Source organism: Canis lupus, chromosome X (assembly GCF_003254725.2).
Source record: "Canis lupus dingo isolate Sandy chromosome X, ASM325472v2, whole genome shotgun sequence".
In the NCBI taxonomy this organism is placed as follows: Eukaryota; Metazoa; Chordata; class Mammalia; order Carnivora; family Canidae; genus Canis; species Canis lupus.
In genome coordinates this window covers 81,923,673-81,947,141 of record NC_064281.1, presented here as the reverse complement: position 1 = coordinate 81,947,141, position 23,469 = coordinate 81,923,673, and the positions used below count along the sequence as shown (strand labels likewise).

General features: G+C 42.1%; 1 protein-coding gene across 3 annotated transcripts in view; it reads right to left on the bottom strand.

Moving 5' to 3' along the window:
• Window positions 1-23,469, bottom strand: part of VSIG1 (V-set and immunoglobulin domain containing 1) — a 43,778-nt gene that overhangs the window by 8,435 nt on the left and 11,874 nt on the right. Inside the window, exons 2-5 of one of the 3 annotated variants that reach the window (XM_049107516.1) lie at window positions 22,472-22,737; window positions 19,409-19,572; window positions 9,900-10,007; window positions 3,764-3,962 (exon numbers count right to left, since the gene is read on the bottom strand). In XM_049107516.1, the coding sequence (XP_048963473.1) occupies window positions 3,764-3,962; window positions 9,900-10,007; window positions 19,409-19,561 (460 nt within the window). In that variant the 5' untranslated portion in view covers window positions 19,562-19,572; window positions 22,472-22,737. The remainder of the gene's footprint in view (window positions 1-3,763; window positions 3,963-9,899; window positions 10,008-19,408; window positions 19,573-22,471; window positions 22,738-23,469) is intronic. The other 2 variants (XM_025431565.3, XM_025431566.3) reach the window with 2 other exon arrangements.

Here is a 23,469-nt window from a genome sequence, read left to right as displayed (position 1 = left end):
GTAACTGATGTGGACAGCTGGATACATGCCATCCAGAAATAAACACAGGAGGAGCATGTTTTCAGGGATGGGGGGGCGATGATATGGTCATTTGGGGATATACTGAGTTTTAGCTGTTTATGAAACATCTCCATGGAGCAGTCCTGTGGGAAACTGAGAATCTGAATTTCCTCATTCATCTTACAGCTCACAGCTTATTCTCAGTGTTACATATAGATAACCATCTGAATTTCAGTACTTACCAACTCACCTCCCTTAACTTAGGTATAAAATCCTCTGAAGACACAGGTACTCTAGCTTAGGCTAGTTATACCTTAAATGCTCTGGACTCTTCAGCCCTCCAGCTCTTACTTTAGAAACAGCAGTTAAGAGCACAGTCTTGGATCCATCCAGACTGCTGGCTCTGCAGCTTTACTTTAGATATGTTTAGGCAAGTAACCTCACATCACCAAACCTCAGTTGACTCATTTGTATAAATGTGAAAAAAGAAACTATCTGACCTCTGATGAAACCAAACACATCGACTTTATGTAAATAAAATGATGTCTATAGTGCCTTGCACATGGAATTGCTGTTGGCTGTGGGCAGGACTAATTTCTACTGCCACATTTTATAGCCTGGTACTGAAGTTAATCTTTCAGTCTTAGACTCTAACCCCCTGTACGCATGAGCGAGAAGACAAGTGGAGACAGCTGTAGCTCTTTGAAACACTTTACCATCCCTATCTTTTAAACGGGTGGGTTTTTTTTTTTTTTTAATGAAAATAAGTATTTTCCTCTTTAGCTCTTTTCCTTACCATTGATTTTCTCAGATGGGGACATCTCATTGATTTGCCTACCCTAAGCTAAGCTATTCAACCAGAAGTCCATTGCAACCATCACTAGATTTAGATACTGCCTGTCTAAAACCATGATGATTTGACAGCCTTTACAGAATAGTGTTTTGAACAGAAAATTAAATGGGGGTCAGAATCAGCCCCAGATAGGCTTTTTCCCCCCTGAACACAGCTTTCTCCTTTTATTTTATTGTTTTATTAACAAAACACTTAGTAAATCACTTCGAACCATGTCCCAAACCTATATATTTTCTAAAACTACCGAATCAGGATTGAATTGACATTTCATCCAGCTTACGTCCCCAGTAGAACTTGGATGTCTTACTGGCAAAGCCATTGATCTACCATTTAGCATTATTGCTTTCAACAGAATTGGGGTGGGAGAAAAGAGGCTCGCCTCAGAAAAATCCATGAAAATGCTTCATTGCATCCACAGCCTTCTCTAAATTCATCATTTCCTTGTTATGTGCCAAATCGCAGAAGGAATATGATGCTTATCCCAAATTCATACAAAATAATTATTCAAACCTCTATCTGGTTTTTTTCAGAGATGCATTTGCCAAGGCTCTCATACCTAATGGAAGTCTCTCAAATGAATGGTCATCCAAACCACCTGGGCCTTGGCTCATTGCTGTTTCCTTTAACTAAATTGTGCCTGGCCACCTCAGCCCCTATTCTCTAAAGTTTTGGAGGGCTGAAACCCTATCTTTTATATATTTCCATCTCCACAATGTGGCACCATAATCAGACGTGTGTTCAGGATTCATTGAATGAATTTCTGCATGAATGAGTGAATGCATGGGCTCTCCATCCATCACTGCATAATGGAATGTCTCTGGGAAATGCATTGCTAGGAAGAGTGATTGCTAAGGAAATGCCAACACCTCTCCCCACAGTTGGCCTCCCTGACCCCCTTGCCTCCCTCCCCATGCCCCGCCCTCTGTCAGTGCAGAGGGATGGGCAGGATGGGCCCTCATAGGCAATGGAACTTCAGAACTGCAAACAGCCTCTGAGATTTTTAGAGAACATTATCAGTCTCAAAATTTCCAGAATGGTCTTTGGAGAAGACCTTTGTTCTTACCCCAATTAACAGAAAGTGGATTTTTGAGAGTTCCTAAACAAGATAATCCACAGACTCTCCTGCCTTTTACCTTGCCTGGATCCTGGATGCTTAAGGAAAAGTCGTGACACAGCCATTGAGGAAACAAGTGACCCCAAAGCCTTGAAGAGGAAATGACTCTCAACTTCTTATAGAAGTTGACTAAGGATTCTCCGAACTTGAAATTTAAGAATATGAACCTTCCTGTCCAACTTTATCTCAGAGTTTTTTGCAAGCTCAGAGGTAAATGGGCTCAGTTTCTTTAGGTTGTTTCTGGTCAGAAGGACAATCCAGAGCCAGGGAGCAGCAGGAAACCAATAGAGTACTAATCCCTCAAATGCTCTAGGTATTGAATCTCCAGTCTATCGTTTGATCCTCATAACAAACCTGTGAATGTAGGGCAGAAATTACAACTCCACCTGAAAATGGTCAGAGAAAAGTGGACTGACTTTCCTGAGGCCACTGAGTAGCAGAGTACAAGCTAGAACCTAAGCCTTCTGATTCCCAGCGTATGTATTGCACTGTTTAGTTCCCATGTAAATGACTAGTCTTCCAACCTGGAGCATCAACTCTCCCAAGAAAGGGCTTGTGTGTGTAATTCTCTTGTCTTCCCCCTGCGCCCTGTTGCCTAGCATGGGGCTCACCAAAATATAAGCACAATTGAGCTACCCCACTCTTAAACTTCGCTCCCAATCATCTTTCCCTCTTTTCCAGGTGGGTAGATGCAGTAGCAAACCTCATTTGGGGCGTCACCTGGGAGGCAAGCTCAGACAACTTTGGACGGTTCTCCTAGGTGTGCACCTTTTACCAGTTGCTGCTTTTTTTGCAAGCCAGTCAATGATCAAGTCACTGGTTTGATCTAGTTCACCCTTTCCTTTGATGGATGTACATAGCTTGAAAGGAACAATGGCTCAATCAGCTCCATTTGGGATTACTTAGAAATGGAAGCATCCTTTGCTCAATTGGTTAATCGGTAAGCGTTGACAGCCTTCACTTTTACCCCTTCAATACTTCCGAAGGTCTGCAGACAGGACCTGCTAGGCCCTTAGATGGGGGCAAAACCCCCATTGTCCTCTCAGAGGTTGGAACGGTGCTAGAAATCACCAAAAACTGTGAACTCTCTAAGAGTGGAAACCATGCCTCCATCATTGTAAACCTCATGGCTCCTGGCACAAAACAGGCACTCAGTAAATGCCATATAAATGAACCACTCCAAGCACATTCGAAAAGCAAGAAGGACTTGCCGAATGTCACACGATGAGCAGCTGTATATAAATAAATTCTCAACTCTGGCTTACCTTATGGTCCTTTTTCTAGAGAGTGCTAACATTTTTTAAAGGGCCTCTCCTGCCTTTACTCCAAAGAATGATTTAACAGTGGGAATTGCAGCTGGCTTAGGAGAGATAATAGATTGGCAGTTATCTCCCCCAGGTAGGACTGGATTTAATTGGAGGTTTCCTCTGAAGGAGTCACTAGTGATCATTTAGTGGGGACCATGTGTTGCCCATCTGTACTCATTCCACCCTTCAGAGACACGGATCCCCAGAAGTTGGGTCAAACTCCTGCTCTCTGTCATTTTGGCAGCACTTTCGGTTTGGCAATTGTTTCAGCATGTTTTGTGAGTGATTTCTCAGTATTACTCTAAGGGTTGGATTGTTGGTGTGTCTCTATTTCCCCGACAAGAAAAGGAGCAGACAGGTTACTTACTCCCTGGGACTTAATTAGCACCATAACTCATTGTCCTGGCTCATGGAAGGTCCTAAGTTGTCCCAAGAAGAGAAAAAACAAACAAACAAAAAAAAAAAAAAACAGAAAAAAATTGCCCATACCTAACACATTGACTTTGAGGATGCCTTGATTTTTTCCAACAAAATCAGGAGGGTTGTTAACATCGCAGATGTAGACACCACTATCTGCTGGTTGCATATGTGAAATGGTGATAGATGCATTATCTGGACTGCTGGACCCTACAATTCGATCTTTAAATTGCCCGATGGCTACAGCTTGTCCACCTTCGGAATAGTAAATCTAGGACAGAAAAATGACAGAAATGAGAACTGGAGCATGTCCAGGGCTAAGATAAGCTACCCAGAAGCACCCACATCCCCACCCACCCCCTCCTGCACAGAACAGATCCCACGGTGAAGGGGGTGTGTCTCAACTCAGTCGGGTGCTTTAGCTTTCTCATACCTGTGCACAACCACCTCCTCATTTGTGTGCACAGCAGTTTTGTGATGTCATCAGAGCAGGGATGCATGCCTATCTTACAGATGATAAACAGCTGGAGTTGACAGGGTTCAACTGGTAAGCTTAGGCTAGATCAAGATGCTCACCTGATGAGTCTACCTGGAGGAAACTCACTGTATAAAACACAAATGCCTGATGGGAAAGCCAAAATCATCATTTTTCCTCACTTTATATAAGCTTTTAAAATTTGACTTTACTCAATGGGACTACGGGACTTTCTGATTTCCCTAAGAGAATATTCATACTCCTTTCATACACATGTACTCCTCTGGATAAGCAAACGGGTTTATCCTGTTTGTTAGAAGAGTAACATTTCAGAGCAGAGAGGCCCCTGAGAAATCATCTGGTCCCATCCTCTCATAGTGGCCTAGAAAATGCTTTGTCAATGACAGCTACTACCTTTCTGCCCATGTGGCAGGAGGTAGAACTGGAATTATTATTTCATTTAGACAAATAAGGGCACTCAAATCCAGAAAGATTAAATGATTCATCCAAAGTCACAGGATTAATTTATTATTATTATTATTATTATTAATTATTATTATTATTATTACTATTTGCCACACTCAAGGAAGATCTGGATTCTAGTCCCATCTCTATTAAGGATCATGAATAGTTAGATCAAAATGGCAACCATGGAGCAGCATGATGAGGTGAAAAGAGGTCTGGTCTTGGAGTCAGATGACCTGGGTTTTAGCCACAGCTCTGCCTCTGACTATGACAGAGTCAGGGAGTGTGGCCTCTGGTCATGCCTCCATGGCAACCTGCTTTGTGATAAGAAACAATGTGATGAACTCTCTCCAACCTTTCGTTTTCACATTACATCTGAACGAGGAGCCAAAGCAATGTCCTCCAAATTATGAGATGTATTCCCCAAGTATAGGTACATAAGCTGATTTTAAGTGGCACATAAATGAAAACTTATTAGAAAGACACATATCTAGTACATTGTGTCTGTGACTTCATGGATATTATTGTTTACAGTGACACTAAGGTAGATATTTTTAAATTTGTAAGAAACCAAGTCAGTATAGAAAACATTAAATAATGCTGCTGGTGAGGCACAATTATGACAAACATCATAAAGATGAGACATAAAGGCCTGAAGCTTGGGAGTCACCAAACTAGGTGATCCCCAAGGTTCCTTCATCATACACACACATCATACACACTTTGTTAGTTTCATATAAATGTGTGTAATTCAAATGATGGTTTATTATTCAATAAACTGATATTGCCCTAGTCTAGTGGAATTAATTAATGTTTTCATAGAATCTACTAAAAGGGCCTTATTCATTGAATTCACTCTCCTCCCTTTCTAGAGAAAACTGAAGCCCAAAGAGGTTAACACACACACATACACACACACACACACACACACACACACACAAAGTTAACAATGGGGAAAGGTCTAGAACTCAGTTCTAATTCCTTGTCCGGTGTTCTTTATCTTTATAGGATAATGAGAGAGGAAAGCCAATTAGCAAACCAAAAGATATTGTCAAGATAAAATCAGATATATTCTCCATCAAATAGCAGGCCAATAAATCTTAAACTAAAGCAGAAAGGTAGATTTGGAGGGAAAATTCAAAGGCCATATTAAGGCGAAAAAAAAACTTGTCTCCCTCCTCCACTTCTGTAACATCAACTAACTTTCTTTCCTGCCCCAAATGAGGCATTTATAATTCATTTTGTCCATTCATGCCTGCTGAAGTCACAAACTTTTGCCCCAAAGGAGTCTTGTGGACCGATATGCTGGAAAGCCAATGTTAAGGAAAGGTAAGCAAATGGTCCAGGAGGAGGTTCAGCTCATCAAAGGTCTCTTGCCTTCATTTGAGTTGAAACTCAAGCTACCCAGGTTTCCATTTCACTAGCCAGCATGGGGCCTATTTACTTTCTTTTTTGGTAAGATTTTATTTATTTGAGAGAGATAAAGAGAAAGAGCAGGAGGAGGGGCAGATGGAGAGGGAGATGCAGGCTCCCTGTGGAGCAGGGAACCCCTGTGGGGCTCCATCCTGGGGGGGGGGCAGGATCATGACCTGAACTGAAGGCAGATGCCTAAATCCTGAGCCACCCAGGTGCCCCCAGGCCTATTTACTTTCTAATCAACAATCTAAGATCCTATGGACTCTTAACTAGAACATAGCCTACAGCCCATCAAGGAAGCCCTTTTACAACTTAAAGATCTGCCTGTTTCCACTGCTCCCAGGAAGACTGGAGGTAAGTCAGTTTGTTTTATACTGAGGCTTGGTGACATCACAGTAAGATCCAACACATCAGTCCTGTTTATGGTGTATAGTAAGTGCCAGGAGGTCTGGGAGAAAAGACCTTGCTTCTGCCGAGAGCAGGGAGCCAAGAGAATATGTTTTAGGCCAGGACTAGAACACGCCAAGAAGCCACTGTAAAAAAAAAGTCTCACAGTTGGTCATGAATCTAGAAGACATTAGCAGGTTAGTTATGAGGCCCTGGACTTGTAACTTCCCTATCAAAAGGATTTTCACCAACCCTTCTACCTCATTCCTCATACCATAGTACCCCCATGCATTTCGCCCTCTCACAAATAACACTAAAAGGTGCCAGGGATAAGAATGGAGGTAAAGCAGGTTAACAATGGACACCTAAAAGGGAAATGCCTTGGCCTGAGAAAGAAAGTCCCCAAGGCTAGCCAGCAGCCAGACACAGAGATGGAGGGACTTTCTGTTACGGGAAGTCCATGCTGTCACACTGTCCTTGTAAATAAGAAAAAGAGGGAGAGAGAGAGAGATAGAGAGAGAGAAATGTTTTCCTGAAACTGCTTATCTAATCACAGAGGAAGTACTGAAACATGGTTCCATTTTCCACAGAAGAATAACTCTTTGAAAAATCAAAATTGAACAATGGCCAAGGCTCAGCCCATGATCCTGTGAGGCTTGTACCTTTTCAAAGGAAGTATATTGTCAATTTAGAAATCAAAGCGATTGAGGTCCGTGAAAAGCTGTGGATGTTTGACAGGCCACATCCTTTGGGGGAGACAGGGTGGCAAATCTGCTTAAAGAATATCCATCCATGTGTCCCATTAAGGGGTACTTGTTAACTGTTTGCTTGGTAGTCTCCCTACTACCCCCTGACCCCCCACTAAGGTCCTCTCTGCTCATCGAAGACGTCAGAGGCTGATATGTAGACTCATAATGACCCATTCATCATAAGACCCCCTTAGAAATCACTTGGTTTAGGGTTTCTAAGGCTGATGACACTTCAGGAGCCAGATGGGTATTAAAAATATGGGAAATAATGGCACCTGGGTGGCTCAGTGGTTGAGCATCTGCCTGGGGCTCAGGTCATGATCCCGGGGGTCCTGGAATCGAGTCCTGCATTGGGATCCCCACAGGGAGATGTCTCTGCCTCTCTCTGTTTGCTCCTCATGAATAAATAAATAAAATCTTAAAAGAAATATGGGAAATAGCTGAGAGGGGATGTTGGATGGTGGTAAGATCACAGAGGACAATGGGGCCTGTGGTGAACTGGAGGACCAGTACAAACGAGGCTTTCAAACTGTGGAAACAGACAACTAAAATACTGGGCTGGTCAACCAACATGAATCCACTGGCCAAATCGGGCTTGGGGGGCCTTGAGTTTGCAACCTCTGATTCAACCTTCTATAACAGAACCCCAATAGAGGAAGTGATTTTTCCCCCAGGTCACACAATTGATAACCAGACCTCCTGATTCTCCCCAAACACCCAAAAATGGCACTCATCATCCTGCCTCCAGCGAGGAAGATGATTCCTAGGTAATGCTTCCCTGTTGGGGCCATTCGATCTCTCCCTCTGGCCTGACCCTTCTCCTGCCAACTGCTGCTACTCATTGGCATGATGTGCCCATGCCAAGTGTGTTTGCCACCTGAAGCCTTTGACATTTGCCAGCTGCAATAACAGCCTTTCTCCCTCCCACTGTGCCAAGTTCCTATTCACATGAGGCCGTGCAGCTGGGAGCCAGATTTGGTCAAAAAGATTTTTTTTATTCCCCCTCAGCTTTGTGATACAGTTCTCTGACTTGAGGCTGGAACATAAACAAGAAGGGTTGAAAGAATTCAGTCTGCTTTCTGTTTGCATCTGAGTTGGAAATAGTAAACACATTTAGCCTCCAGATCTGCTTTTGTGGGTTCCTTTTGGAAACGTGGAGGGTGTAGAAATCCACGACAGAGCACCCACCCATCCCTTCCCCTTTTCACTTTCATGCACTACCCAGAAAGGGGTGAGCCATGGGAGAGAAGGAGTGTGGAGTGGCAATGGTCTCAAGCCCTGCATTTTTCCTGGATCATCCTCGGGGATGGGGGGTTGCTGAGATTGCCCATGGAAGGGAAAGCACACCAAAAGAAAGATAACCCTGCCTTTAAACCACTCCCTTCCCAGCCTGCCACTTGCCTGAGATCCCTGCCAGTTGAACTGCTTCTTTTGAACAAAGGCATGGAAAAAGTCTATGTTTAATTTTTTTTTCCTTTGGAAGAGAGCAAAATCAACTATTACCAGTCCCTAGCACCTTAGCATTAGATTGATTTAACTGGTTTAGCAAGAATAGACACCTGAGGCCATGGGATATAGAATAGATGAACTTTGATAGGAGGGGTGGTGGGAAGGGAAGAACTTAGGAGTGTTTCTCAATACCAGTGACACTGCTATTTTGGGCAGGCCATGCTTTCTCCTGTGGGCTCATCCTACGTATTGAAAGATGTCTAGCATCTCTAGTCACCACCTACTAACTGCCAGTAGTGACTCTCATTTGTAACCATTACACCAACACCCCCCTAATTTTCAAATGCATGTGAGGAGATAATACCCCCCCACCCTGCCAACATTTGGAAAGCATTTGATATAATGCTATCTGAAGAGGATGGGCTAGGTGTGGAGAATCTGAACAGCCAGAGAATATGAAGACACTAGGTTCTGGAAGAAAGTTGTCCACATTAAGAGTATGCTGGGGTGTTGAAAATAGCAAAGGGTTTCATCCACTATGGATGTCCTAGAAGAGTAAGTATTGTCTGCAAGACCCATGCTAAGTAGGATCAATGCCTATTCTGCTCATGGGGAGGTGAGGTCTCTTTAGTTCTACCAGTTATTGGCTGGGTGGAAAAGTAGAAAATTGGTGTCATCAGAGGGGCACCAAACCACCCAAAACTTCCATGCTAGTGTGCCTGTTCCAGAGCCTAGAGTCTTCAGCTGAGAGTCCCAGTTAAGGGACTGATCATCTGAAGCTGTCCTTGTCTTCCAAAAGGAGGGCTTCAGTAAGAGGAGGACCACACTAATAACTATATTGGCCCTCCTGGGCAGAAGACTTATGAGGTACTTATGCAGTCCCCATTCACCAAAGTAACCCCTTGGAGGAGATAGTCAATAAGCGATAACACCCCCTCCCCCGCCCCGGGGATTGAGAAACACTATGCCTTGGAGTCAACTGCTCCTTTTGGGGTAGGAAGAGAATATGAGCTTATAGCAAGAGTAGGCCTCTGCCCTGCTGAAGGCGGCAATAAGCCCCTGAGCCTTTTGAAGGAAGCTGAAAAGAATTCCAGACATGGGCATGAGAAGGCAAACTCAAGACTGTCTCAGTTTTGCCGGGAGCCTGTACTGATCTGGACTGTTACCAAACATGGACCATCCCATCCCACTCCTAAAGGTTGGTGCCTTTGCCCTAGATATTCCAAACAGTGAAGGGGTCCAGTAGTACACCAATAGGTGTTCTTACCTGAGAGGTCCAGCTACATCTTCCCCGAGCGTCTCTTGCATGCGCCATATTTAGACACTGACTGACTGCCTTTTCCTCCATACCCTCAGTATTGAGGCACGGGCTGTGCTGTGTTTGAGCAGAAATGGGTGGATCTGAGAGCTGATTACTACATGATATACTGCCACATCAACCCAGGAGCTGAATTGAATCACTCAGTGATCAGTCTGGCAACATCTTACTCCCATAAATCATAGAATCGTCTAACAGCACAGCAGTCTCTTTTTATCATCTCCAAAATATTCACCAGCCATCCCTAGATTAGCATACAACATGCTCTACAAAATCATGAATGCATGGAAGCACTCAAAGAAGAAACAAATTTGAAATAGAGGCCAAATCCCATTTTGAAGAATACCATTTCAACTGAAGATGTCTCCAAACTTCTTTGTTGAGCAGGCTCTCTGTTCAAGGATAGGAGCAGGCAGAGAAGTCTGACCCCTCCCTTCAGCCACAGGAACCTGGCAGGCAGTGAAGCAGGAAACTAATCCTGGGCCAGGATTCCCCCCACCCAAGCTCTGTCCCAGCTGTTCAGCTATACTAAATGTCTTTTGTTGGGCTGGATTCCCTAGCACTCATGATGCAAGGGGTATGGATGCGATAGGGATTTTGCAAAATCCCCATTCTGTAAGTTATGATACTACTAATAATAGCTCACATTCATTGAGTGGTTACTATGTGGAAGGCTTTCCAGTGCTTTACAAGCATCATCTCATTTAATCTTCACAGTAAACCTCTGAGGTACGTAAGCAGCCCCATTACACAGATGAGAAAGGTCAACTGATTTTTTTTCTAAGGTCATCCAGTCAGCAAGTAAGTAGCTGAACAAAGAGTAGAACCAAAATCCATCAGGAGCTTCCCGCTGGTTCTCCAAAACTACTCATCTGGAAAAGCAGAGAGAGGCACATGACTGCAGCGTACAGGGGAAAAGGAGAGGGACTCCAGTTCTCTAGAGGTAGGTTGGACCTAAGGATGGTTGAAACAGGGATCTTGATGGGGTAAGCTGAAGCAAGATGGAAACAGAGAAAGAAGAGAAACTGTGACTTTTTGGAGGTAGCTTTCACTGTCTCTAAGCCAAGAGCTAGACCCCCTCTACACTATCTTCTACACAGCTGAGGCACAGGCATAACAAAAATCTCAAGCACTTGGAGAAGCATCTAAAATGTTCTAAGATCAAGAAGCATGTTCTCACTGAATCAGTGGCTCAGTGCAAAGGAGCACCTTTGATCTGGACATCCCAAAAGCCTAGATACCTTAAATTACTTGCCCTGCCTGTACCTGACATTATGAAGAATGAGGCAAGTGGCAAGTAAATAAGCTACTCAATGAATACACATTTGTTAATAAAGCTTATTTCTGAAATGCCTCTAACAGACGTTCTGAGCTCAAGCCATATTCCATTCAATCACCTACACCTTCTGTGTATCTCCAGGTCTAGAAAAACCTCATTGCTGGTCATGAGATCCTTCTGCCCTGCATCCTTCAATTCATACCTACATGGTTCAACCAAGGGATGGGCTTGTAAATTCCAGTGTCAGAGGAGGCATAAAGAGCAGTTTGTATTTTTGAACTCAGATTGGCCTGGCCTCACTTCTTGGCAGTTGAAGACATCTGGATTTGAGTACCATGCATAAAAAAATAGCTCAAAATATATTGGCAAGGCCTCTCTAATTTCAGCCACCAATGGCAAAATGGGAAGGACTTCAAGCCTACAGACCAAGAATACACTGAGAAGACTATTAGGGAAACTGAATTTTAAAAAGGAAGAAAGTTCATGTGATTACTGCCATCCACAATCTAAGAGAGCAACCTGCAAAGGGATGATTTCTTGGTTGATTGCAATCTACAATCTGGGTCAGGGCATCTAGGTGACAAACAGTGGTATAATCACTGTTGCTGCTGCTGATGATGATGATTAAGATGATAATGGTATTTACAAGGGAGAAAACTTATAGGTCTTTATATTTTTCCCAAGTGTTTTCACATGCAGTGTGTCAGGTGATTCCCCATGAGATATGTAGAAGAGTGTCAGTGTTCCACCATGTGTTGAAGAGAAGGACAGAGTGATTCAGACACCTGTCTGAGGTAACCAATGCTGAGCAAAAATGTCAAACACTGACGAGAGGGTGGCCCTAATGAAATCACCCCTTGAACAGTGTTTCCTGCTACAAAAGTGTTCAGGATCTCTAGTAAAGAGAGGACCTAGCACCTCCAAAGGACCAGACATGCCTGAAATGACACTGGCCAAGGTGTGGCTCCTCCAAGCTAGCACCTTCCTTCATCTCTACCCTCTGTCTGTCCTTAAACCTCCTCTAGCCCACTCAACTCGCTCTCCATTTTTCTACTAATCAAAACCCCAATTCAACAACATTCCAAATATTCTAAACCATACTGACTTGTTTCTTCTCTGAACTTCTTGTTTTGTTTTTTTTATAATAAATTTATTTTTTATTGGTGTTCAATTTGCCAACATACAGAATAACACCCTGTGCTCAACCTGTCAAGTGCCCCCCTCAGTGCCCATCATCCATTCACCCCCACCCCCTGCCCTCCTCCCCTTCCACCACCCCTAGTTCGTTTCCCAGAGTTAGGAGTCTTTATGTTCGGTCTCCCTTTCTGATATTTCCTACCCATTTCTTCTCCCTTCCCTTCTATTCCCTTTCACTATTATTTATATTCCCCAAATGTATGAGAACATATAATGTTTGTCCTTCTCCGACTGACTCATTTCACTCAGCATAATACCCTTCAGTTCCATCCATGTTGAAGCAAATGGTGGGTTTTTGTTATTTTTAATGGCTGAGTAATATTCCATTGTATACATAGACTACATCTTCTTTATCCATTCATCTTTCGATGGACACCGAGGCTCCTTCCACAGTTTGGCTATTGTGGACATTGCTGCTAGAAACATCGGGGTGCAGGTGTCTCGGCGTTTCATTGCATCTGTATCTGGGGTAAATCCCCAACAGTGCAGTTGCTGAGTCGTAGGGCAGGTCTATTTTTTAACACTTTGAGGAACCTCCACACAGTTTTCCAGAGTGGCTGTACCAGTTCACATTCCCACCAACAGTGTAAGAGGGTTCCCGTTTCTCCACATCCTCTCCAACATTTGTGGTTTCCTGTCTTGTTAATTTTCCCCATTCTCACTGGTGTGAGGTGGTATCTCATTGTGGTTTTGATTTGTATTTCCCTGATGGCAAGTGATGCAGAGCATTTTTTCATGTGTGTGTTGGCCATGTCTATGTCTTCCTCTGTGAGATTTCTGTTCATGTCTTTTGCCCATTTCATGATTGGATTGTTTGTTTCTTTGCTGTTGAGTTTAATAAGTTCTTTATAGATCTTGGAAACTAGCCCTTTATCTGATACGTCATTTGCAAATATCTTCTCCCATTCTGTAGGTTGTCTTTGAGTTTTGTTGACTGTATCCTTTGCTGTGCAAAAGCTTCTTATCTTGATGAAGTCCCAATAGTTCATTTTTGCTTTTGTTTCTTTTGCCTTCGTGGATGTATCTTGCAAGAAGTTACTGTGGCCGAGTTCAAAAAGGGTGTTGCCTGTATTCTCCTATAGGATTTTGATGGAGTCTTATCTCACATTTAGATCTTTCATCCATTTTGAGTTTATCTTTGTGTGTGGTGAAAGAGAGTGGTCTAGTTTCATTCTTCTGCATGTGGATGTCCAATTTTCCCAGCACCATTTATTGAAGAGACTGTCTTTCTTCCAGTGGAGAGTCGTTCCTCCTTTACCGAATATTAGTTGCCCATAAAGTTCAGGGTCCACTTCTGGATTCTCTATTCTGTTCCACTGATCTATGTGTCTGTTTTTGTGCCAGTACCACACTGTCCTGATGACCACAGCTTTGTAGTACAACCTGAAATCTGGCATTGTGATGCCCCCAGCTATGGTTTTCTTTTTTAAAATTCCCCTAGCTATTCGGGGTCTTTTCTGATTCCACACAAATCTTAAAATAATTTGTTCTAACTCTCTAAAGAAAGTCCATGGTATTTTGACAGGGATTGCATTAAACGTGTAAATTGCCCTGGGTAACATTGACATTTTCACAATATTAATTCTGCCAATCCATGAGCATGGAATATTTTTCCATCTCTTTGTGTCTTCCTCAATTTCTTTCAGAAGCGTTCTATAGTTTTTAGGGTATAGATCCTTGACCTCTTTGGTTAGGTTTATTCCTAGGTTTCTTATGATTTTGGGTGCAATTGTAAATGGGATTGACTCCTTAATTTCTCTTTCTTCAGTATTACTGTTAGTGTATAGAAATGCCACTGACTTCTGGGCATTGATTTTGTATCCTGCCACACTGCCAAATTGCTGTGTGAGTTCTAGCAATCTTGGGGTGGAGTCTTTTGGGTTTTCTTTTTTTTTTTTTTCTTTTGGGTTTTCTATGTAGAGTATCATGTCATCGGCGAAGAGGGAGAGTTTGACTTCTTCTTTGCCAATTTGAATGCCTTTAATGTCTTTTTGTTGTCTGATTACTGAGGCTAGGACTTCCAGTACTATGTTGAATAGCACTGGTGAGAGTGGACATCCCTGTCTTGCTCCTGATCTTAGGGGAAAGGCTCCCAGTGCTTCCCCATTGAGAATGATATTTGCTGTGGGCTTTTGGTAGATGGCTTTTAAGATGTTGAGGAATGTCTCCTCTATCCCTACACTGAAGAGTTTTGATCAGGAATGGATGCTGTATTTTGTCAAATGCTTTCTCTGCATCTAATGAGAGGATCATATGGTTCTTGGTTTTTCTCTTGATGATATGTTGAATCACATTGATTGTTTTACGAGTGTTGAACCAGCCTTGTGTCCGGGAAAAAATCCTACTTGGTCATGGTGAATAATTTTCTTAATGTACTGTTGGATCCTATTGGCTAGTATCTTGTTGAGAATTTTTGCATCCATGTTCATCAGGGATATTGGTCTCTAATTCTCCTTTTTGGTGGGGTCTTTGTCTGCTTTTGGAATTAAGGTGATGCTGGCCTCATAGAACGAATTTGGAAGTACTCCATCTCTTTCTATCTTTCCAAACAGCTTTAGGAGAATAGGTATGGTTTCTTCTTTAAACGTTTGATAGAATTCCCCTGGGAGGCCATCTGGCCCTGGACTTTTGTGTCTTGGGAGGTTTTTGATGACTGCTTCAATTTCCTCCCTGGTTATTGGCCTGTTCAGGTTTTCTATTTCTTCCTGTTCCAGTTTTGGTAGTTTGTGGCTTTCCAGAACTGCGTCCATTTCTTCTAGATTGCCTAATTTATTGGCGTATAGCTGTTCATAATATGTTTTTAAAATCGTTTGTATTTCCTTGGTGTTGGTAGTGATCTCTCCTTTCTCATTCATGATTTTATTAATTTGAGTCTTCTCTCTCTTCTTTTTAATAAGGCTGGCTAATGGTTTATCTATCTTATTAATTCTTTCAAAGAACCAACTCCTGGTTTTGTTGATCTGTTACACAGTTCTTCTGGTCTCAATTTCATTGAGTTTTGCTCGAATCGTTATTAACTCTCTTCTGCTGGATGTAGGATCTATTTGTTGTTTTTTCTCTAGCTCCTTTAGGTGTAATGTTAGTTTTTGTATGAGTCCTTTCCAGTTTTTGAATAGATGCTTGTATTGAGATGTATTTCCCCCTCAGGACTGCTTTTGCTGCATCCCAAAGATTTTGAACAGTTGTGTCTTCATTCTCATTAGTTTCCATGAATTTTTGAAATTCTTCCTTAATTTCCTGGTTGACCCTTTCATCTTTTAGCAGGATGGTCCTTAACCTCCACGTGTTTGAAGTCCTTCCAAACTTCTTGTTGTGATTTTGTTCTAATTTCAAGGCATTATGGTCTGAGAATATGCAGGGGATGATCCCAATCTTTTGGTATTGGTTCAGACCTGATTTGTGACCCAGTATTTGGTCTATTCTGGAGAAAGTTCCATGTGCACTTGAGAATAATGTGTATTCAGTTGAGTTTGGATGTAAAGTTCTGTAGATATCTGTGAAATCCATCTGGTCCAGTGTATCATTTAAAGCTCTCGTTTCTTTGGAGATGTTGTGTTTAGAAGACCTATCGAGTGTAGAAAGCGCTAGACTGAAGTCAGCAAGTTTAAGTGTATTATTATCTAAGTATGTCTTAACTTTGGTTATTAATTGATTGATATATTTGGCAGCTCCCACATTCGGGGCATATATATTGAGGATTGTTAAGTCCTCTTGTTGGATAGATCCTTTAAGTATGATATAGTGTCCCTCTTCATCTGTCACTACAGTCTTCGGGGTAAATTTTAGTTTATCTGATATAAGGATGGCTACCCCTGCTTTCTTTTGAGGACCATTTGAAAGGTAAATGGTTCTCCAACCTTGTATTTTCAGGCTGTAGGTGTCATTCTCTCTAAAATGAGTCTCTTGTAGACAGCAAATAGATGGGTCCTGCTTTTTTATCCAGTCTGAAACCCTGCGCCTTTTGATGGGGTCATTAAGCCCATTCACGTTCAGAGTCACTATTGGAAGATATGAGTTTAGTGTCATTATGATATCTATTCAGTCCTTGTTTTTGTAGATTGTTCCACTGGACTTCTTCTTAAAGGGGAATTTTAAGAGTTCCCCCTTAAAATTTCTTGCAGAGCTGGTTTGGAGGTCACATATTCTTTCAGTTCCTGCCTGTCTTGGGAGCTCTTTATCTCTCCTTCCATTCTGAATGAGAGCCTTGCTGGATAAGGTATTCCTGGTTGCATGTTTTTCTCATTTAGGACCCTGAATATATCCTGCCAGCCCTTTCTGGCCTGCCAGGTCTCTGTGGAGAGGTTTGCTGTTACCCTAATACTCCTCCCCATAAAAGTCAGGAATTTCTTGTCTCTTGCTGCTTTAAGGCTCTTCTCTTTATCTTTGGAATTTGCAAGCTTCACTATTAAATGTCGAGGTGTTGAACGGTTTTTATTGATTTTAGGGAGGGATCTCTCTATTTCCTGGATCTGAATGCCTGTTTCCCTTCCCAGATTAGGAAAGTTTTCAGCTAGGATTTGTTCAAATACATATTCTGGCCCTCTGTCCCTTTCAGCGCCCTCGGGAACCCCAATTAAACGTACGTTTTTCTTCCTCAGGCTGTCATTTATTTCCCTTAATCAATCCTCATGGTCTTTTAATTGTTTGTCTCTTTTTTCCTCAGTTTCCCTCTTTGCCATCAACTTGTCTTCTATGTCACTCACTCGTTCTTCTACCTCGTTAACCCTCGTCGTTAGGACTTCTAGTTTGGATTGCATCTCATTCAATTGATTTTTAATTTCTGCCTGATTGGACCTAAATTCTGCAGTCATGAAGTCTCTTGAGTCCTTTATGCTTTTTTCTAGAGCCACTAGTAGCTTTATAATAGTGCTTCTGAATTGGCTTCCTGACATTGAATTATAATCCAGATTTTGTAACTCTGTGGGAGAGAGGACTGTTTCTGATTCTTTCTTTTGAGGTGAGGTTTTCCTTCTAGTCATTTTGCTCAGTGCAGAGTGCCCAAAAATAAGTTGTATTGGGAAAAGGAGAAAAAGAGAGGAGAGAAAGAAGGAAAGAAAAGAGAAAAAGAAAAAAGTAAAAAGGAAGAAAAAAAAGAAAAAAAAGAGAAGAAAAAGAGAAAGAAAAAGAAAGAAAGAGGGGGAAAAGTGTGGGGGAAGCAATCAGAAATCAAAAAGAAAAAAAAAACACGGGGGAGTATCTTCTGATTCTGTATACTTTAAGTCCCTTGATTTCCCCTGGAACTTGTTCGTCTAGTTGGTCTTCTGGGGGAGGGGCCTGTTGTGCTGATTTTCAGGTGTTAGCACTTGGGGGAGCTGCTCAGCCCCCTGCCTGGTGCAGGGCTCAGTGGGGGTTGTTTACCCCGTGAGGCCCCAGGAGGAACAACCACAGTGGGGGCGGCCAGCTCTGGAGCCCTGGATTCAGCTCCCGCAGTAACTACGGAGCTCTCAGCCTGTAGGGGCCTGGATGCTCAGCTTGGGGCAGGAGCGTCCTTGCTGTCCTGGGCCCTCCCGGCCTCTGCCTGTCCCGGGGGGAGGCCGGATCCTGGGCTGTGTCCCCCGCGCCCTTTGCTCCTGGTCTGCGCTGTTTGATTCGCGCTCCCAGCTGGGCAGCCCTCTCCGCGGAGCCTCCCCCCGAGCCCCTCCGATCTGCTCCTGGGTCCAGCCGTGTGCGCTGCAGCTCTTTAAGGAGCTCGGCACACTCTCCCTGGGGCGCAGGTGTCTGTTAGTCTCCCTGGGAGCCTGAGGGCATCCCCGCCCCTCCTGGGGTCCTGCTCTAACTCCCTGCGAGTGCCTTTCTGCCCGGGAAGATTGGTGAAGCTCCTGCTTCTCCGGGACGGAGCTTTCCTTTCCTGGGGGCACTCGCCCTGGCCTTAGCCCTGCTCCTCGTGGGGCCCCTCCCCCTTGGAGGCCTTTTGTTTCTTTATTTCTTTTTTCCCTGTCTTCCTACCTTCATAGAAGCGTGAACTCTTCTCACTGTAGCATTCCAGCTGTTCTCTCTTTAAATCTTAGGCCGAATTCGTAGATTTTCAGGATAATTTGTAGGTTATCTAGGTAATTTGGTGGGGACAGGTGATTTGGGGACCCTACTCTTCTGCCATCTTGCCGAATTCCCCTGAACTCTTGTTTTGGATCAATACATCCTTTTGAAAAATTGATGAAAGCTATAGGCCTTTCTTTTCCCTCAAGGGGGGGATATATATTGGCAGACGTGTTGCACCCATGCAGACTCTTGCACCCAAGTGTGTTCCCTCTCTCTCATACAAACACACTTTTGAGTATACAATAAATTAGATCTTGGGCTAATTTAAAAAGGGATCATCTTTAAGGCCAGATGAAGAAAACCTGAGAATAGATGGCTTACAGGTAGAATCATTCTCCTTTGGCTTTTACCATCCCTCTTCTAGCAATCTTTTACCCCTCACCCCAGCCTACTTGTCCCATCCTCTACTCTCTAGCTTCTTGTTGTCCTTCATTACCCAGGGTTCATCACCACCTTGCCCCTTCTCCACCCATCTGGGAGTCTCATTCCATCAGGACTCAGTCAGGCACAATGAGCTAGCTCACTTGCCAATCACTTGGCAGATCCCAGATAATACATTTGACAGGGATCTGCAGATCAAATGGGACGTGTATTTGAACTGGAGTCTTCTGGAAATAATAGGGGGGTTTGGAGGAAGGGAGGGAGAGTCCTTTCAGAACTCCTGTCCGTTTCACCTAGGAGAAGGACTATGGCTATCTACTCTAGAAAACATGATATACTTGATGTTGACCTACTCACATTTGAGATAATAGGCTATCACTGAATATGAAGAGAAGACAAAGGCCATGTCACATACATGACGGTCTTCTCTAAACAACTATCTTCAAACTCTTTGTACCTGAGGTTCTGCCATTGTCACTGGCTTACCACTCCTGCACACACTGTCCGCAACAGTTTATGTCAGAACTACCATAGGGGAATAGTTGAAGAAAAAAGTCCTTACGGAAGTTGGTGGTAAGTCCTTCTTGTGAAAGAATGACCACTGGATGGAGAGCTTGTCTCGGGAGGCCACAGTGCTGGTGTAGGTGCAGACAAGTGTGACATCAGATCCAATAGTCACGTTCACAATGCTGTTTGGGATGGTCACCTGCACCATACTAACTTGACCTGAAAAAGTAATCATCAGAACAAAAATGGTACACTCTCACATTCTGACAACAATCTTTCATTACAAAGCATTTTCAAGGACATCTTATTTGAGGAATCCAAGGTGAGGAGGAGGAGGAAGAATGCTGAGCAAGCAATTGGCGTGGGGATAGGGAGTTTCTCACAAATGACAATGTAATGAAACTCAAATCCTATGTGATGGTGAGATAATAACACCGAACTGGGAATTATTCTGTATAAGCATGGCCTTAAACAGAGGTTCTTGAGCAGCCCGGGTGGCTCAGCGGTTTAGTGCCGCCTTCAGGCCAGGGCGTGATCCTGGAGACATGGGATCAAGTCTCCCGTCCGGCTCCCTGCATGGAGCCTGCTTCTCCCTCTGCCTGTGTCTCTGCCTCTCTCTCTCTCTCTCCTCTCTGTGTTTCTCATGAATAAATAAATAAAATCTTTTTAAAACCCCCCAAAAAACAGAGGTTCTTAAAATGTTGTCCAGGGACCCAAACAGGTCCATGAGCATGGAAAACAATCCAGTTTGCCCAGGACTAACAGATTTCTCATATATGGAACTTTCAGTTTTATTTTTTTCCTTCCAAGTTTTTCTTTAAATTCCAGTTAGTTAACATGTAGTGTAATATTGGTTTAAGGAGTAGAATTTAGTGATTCATCACTTACATACAACACCTAGTTCTTATTAATTTTTTTTTAATTTTTTTTTTATGATAGTCACAGAGAGAGAGAGGCAGAGACATAGGCAGAGGGAGAAGCAGGCTCCATGCACCGGGAGCCTGACGTGGGATTCGATCCCGGGTCTCCAGGATCGCGCCCTGGGCCAAAGGCAGGCGCCAAACCGCTGCACCACCCAGGGATCCCAACACCTAGTTCTTATTACAACAAGAGCCCTCCTTAATGCCCATCACCCATCCAGCCCTTGCCTCCACCAACCTCCCCTCCAGCAGCCCTCAGTTTGTTTCCTAGAATTAAGAGTCTCTTATGGTTTGCCTCCCTCTCTGTTTTTATCTTATGACAGCATTGCTTTGGCAGCTATGTAATGTGTGCTTATGTATTTTTGTTTAAATAATTTTTAGTTTTAATTTCTAATTCAGTAAATATAGATAGAAATAACTGACATAGCAAAGATTCTTTGGGGTTCCTCAGTAATTTTAATTAAAATTTTACTGAGATAATAGTAGATTTGCATACAGTTCTTAGAAGTAATCACAGATATCCCATGTACACTTTACCCAGCCCCTCATTACAGTAACATTTTATAAAACTGTACTATAATATATCACAATTAGGACATTCATATTGATACAATCCACCCATCTTATTTTTATTTCTCCAGTTCTATTTGTACTCAAGTGTGCATATGCATTTAGTTTTATACACTTTTATCACATGTAAGTGTGTGTATCTGCCATTGCAATCAAAATACTGGACGGTGTCATCACCACAAAGGTCCCTAATGTTGCCCTTTTATAATCACTTACCTTCCTTCTGCAACCCCATCCCTGATTCTAAGCATGGGTAGCCACTAATCTGTCCTTCATTGTTAAAATTTTGTCTTTTGTAACCTTTTGGGATGGGCTTTTTTTCACTCATAATTACCTAGCAGCATACCCAAATTGTTGTATCTGTAACTCATTGCCATTTGTTGATTAGTAGCATTCAATCTGCGTAACAATTGACCCATTTAGGAACATTTGGGTCATTTCCAGGACTTGGCAATTGAATAAAACTCCAAGGTACAGATTTTTCAGTGAATATAAATTTCTATTTCACTGGGATAAATTTCCAAGAGTGCAATTGTTGGGTCAGATGGTAGTTCCATGTTTAGTTTTATTAAAGAACAAAAACAGGGACGCCTGGGTGGCTCAGTCGGTTGAGTGTCTGACTCTTGATATCAGCTCAGGTCTTGATCTCAGGCTGGTAGGTTCAAGCCCTGCTTTGGACTCCATGCTGGGCACAGAGCCTATCTAAAAAAAGACAAATAAACAAGCCAAAAACCAGCCACATTGTTTTCCAGAGTGGTTATATCAATATACATTCCCACCCATAAGATATGAGTGGTCTAGTCTCTCCACATCCTCCTCAGTCTTTGGTATTGTCACTAATTCTCTACTTTAGCCATAATAAGTATATAGTAATATATCATTGTGATTTTAATTTGTCTTTCTCTGGTGCAATTTTATGACGCTAAACAACTTTTTATGTGAAAATTTGTCACTTGTATGTGTTCCTTGGTGAAAGGTCTGTTCATATCTTTAGACCATTTTCTAACTGGATTATTTAATTTTCAACTGTTAAATTTTGAGAGTTCTCTATGTAATCTAGATTCCAGTCTCTTCTTGGACAGAGATAGTTTTATTTCTTCCTTTCCAATTTATATGCTTTTTGTTTCTTTTATTACCTTATTGCAATGGCTATAACTTCCAGAACTTTACATGTACAACATGTACATGACATAATACAGGATATGTTGTTAACTGTAGGTTATTTGTAGATGCTTCTTATCACGTTGAGGTAATTCTCCTTTGTCATGGGTTGAATTGTGTCCCACCAAAAGGTATGTAAAAGTTCTAATTCCTGGTATCTGTTAATGTGACCTTATTTGGAAATTGGTTCTTTGCAATGTAATTAAGCTAAGGATCTTGAGATGAGATGATTCTGGATTTAGAGTGGGCTTTAAATCCAATGACTGTTGTCCCCATAAGAGAAAGGAGAGGGAAATTTGACAAAGATACACAAGGAGAAAGGCCATATGAAGGTAAAATCAAACACTGGAGCAATGTACATACAAGCAAAGGAACACCAAACATTTCTAGCAGCCAAGTAGCAGAAAGCCATGGCACAGATTCTACTTCAGAGCTTCTAAAGAAAATCAATATTGCCAAAGCTTTACCTTCAGGCTTTGGGCCTCCAGAACTGTGAGAGAATAAACTTCTCTTGTTTTAAGCCACGTGGTTTCTGGCAATTTCTGACAGCAGCTCTTGGAAAGGAACACATCTATTGCTTAATTTGCTGAGAGTCTTTATCATGAATGAGTACTGGATTTTGTCAGATGCCCTTTCTCCATCAATTGATATAATCATTTGCTTTTTTTCCTTAAGCTTGTTGATATGATAGATTACACTGAATGACTTTGAATGTTGAACCAGCCTTGCATACCTGAAATAAATCCCATTTAGTCATTGTGTAGAATTCCTTTAAAACATAGTAGAATTCAATTTCCTAGTGTTTTATTGAGAGTTTTTGAATCTAGGTTCATGAAAGTATTTGGTCTATAGTTGTCTATTTCTGTACTGTCTTTAGTTTTAGTATCAAGGTAATACTAGCCTCATAAAATGAGTTGAAAGCCTTCACTCCTCTTCTGTGTTTTGGAAGAGACTGTGTAAAATTATTGTTAATTATTTTTTTCTAATGTTTGGTAGAATTATCCAGTGCAAGCATCTAGGCCTGGGTATTTCTTTTTCAGGAGCTTTTTAAATTGTGAATTCAATTTCTTTAAGGGTTATGGTATCTTCAGATTATCTATTTTATATCAGGTGAGCTTTAGTAGTTTGTTGTTTTGGGGGAATTGGTCCATTTCTTCTAAGTTGTCAAATAGATGAATGTAAAATGTGCACATTTCTTTATTATATTTTTAATGACTGCAGGATCTGTGCTGATACCACATATTTCATTTCTGATATTGGTGATCTGTGTCTTATCTCTTTTTATTTTTACCAATCTTGCTAGAGATTTGTCAAAATTATATATCCGTTTTTTCAAGGAACCAGATTTTTATTTCATGTAATGATTTTCCTATTTCAATTTCATTGATTTAAGTTCTTATTATTTCCTTTCTTTTCTTTGTTTTGGGTTTATTTTACTCTTCTTCCAGTTCCTTGATGTAGAAAC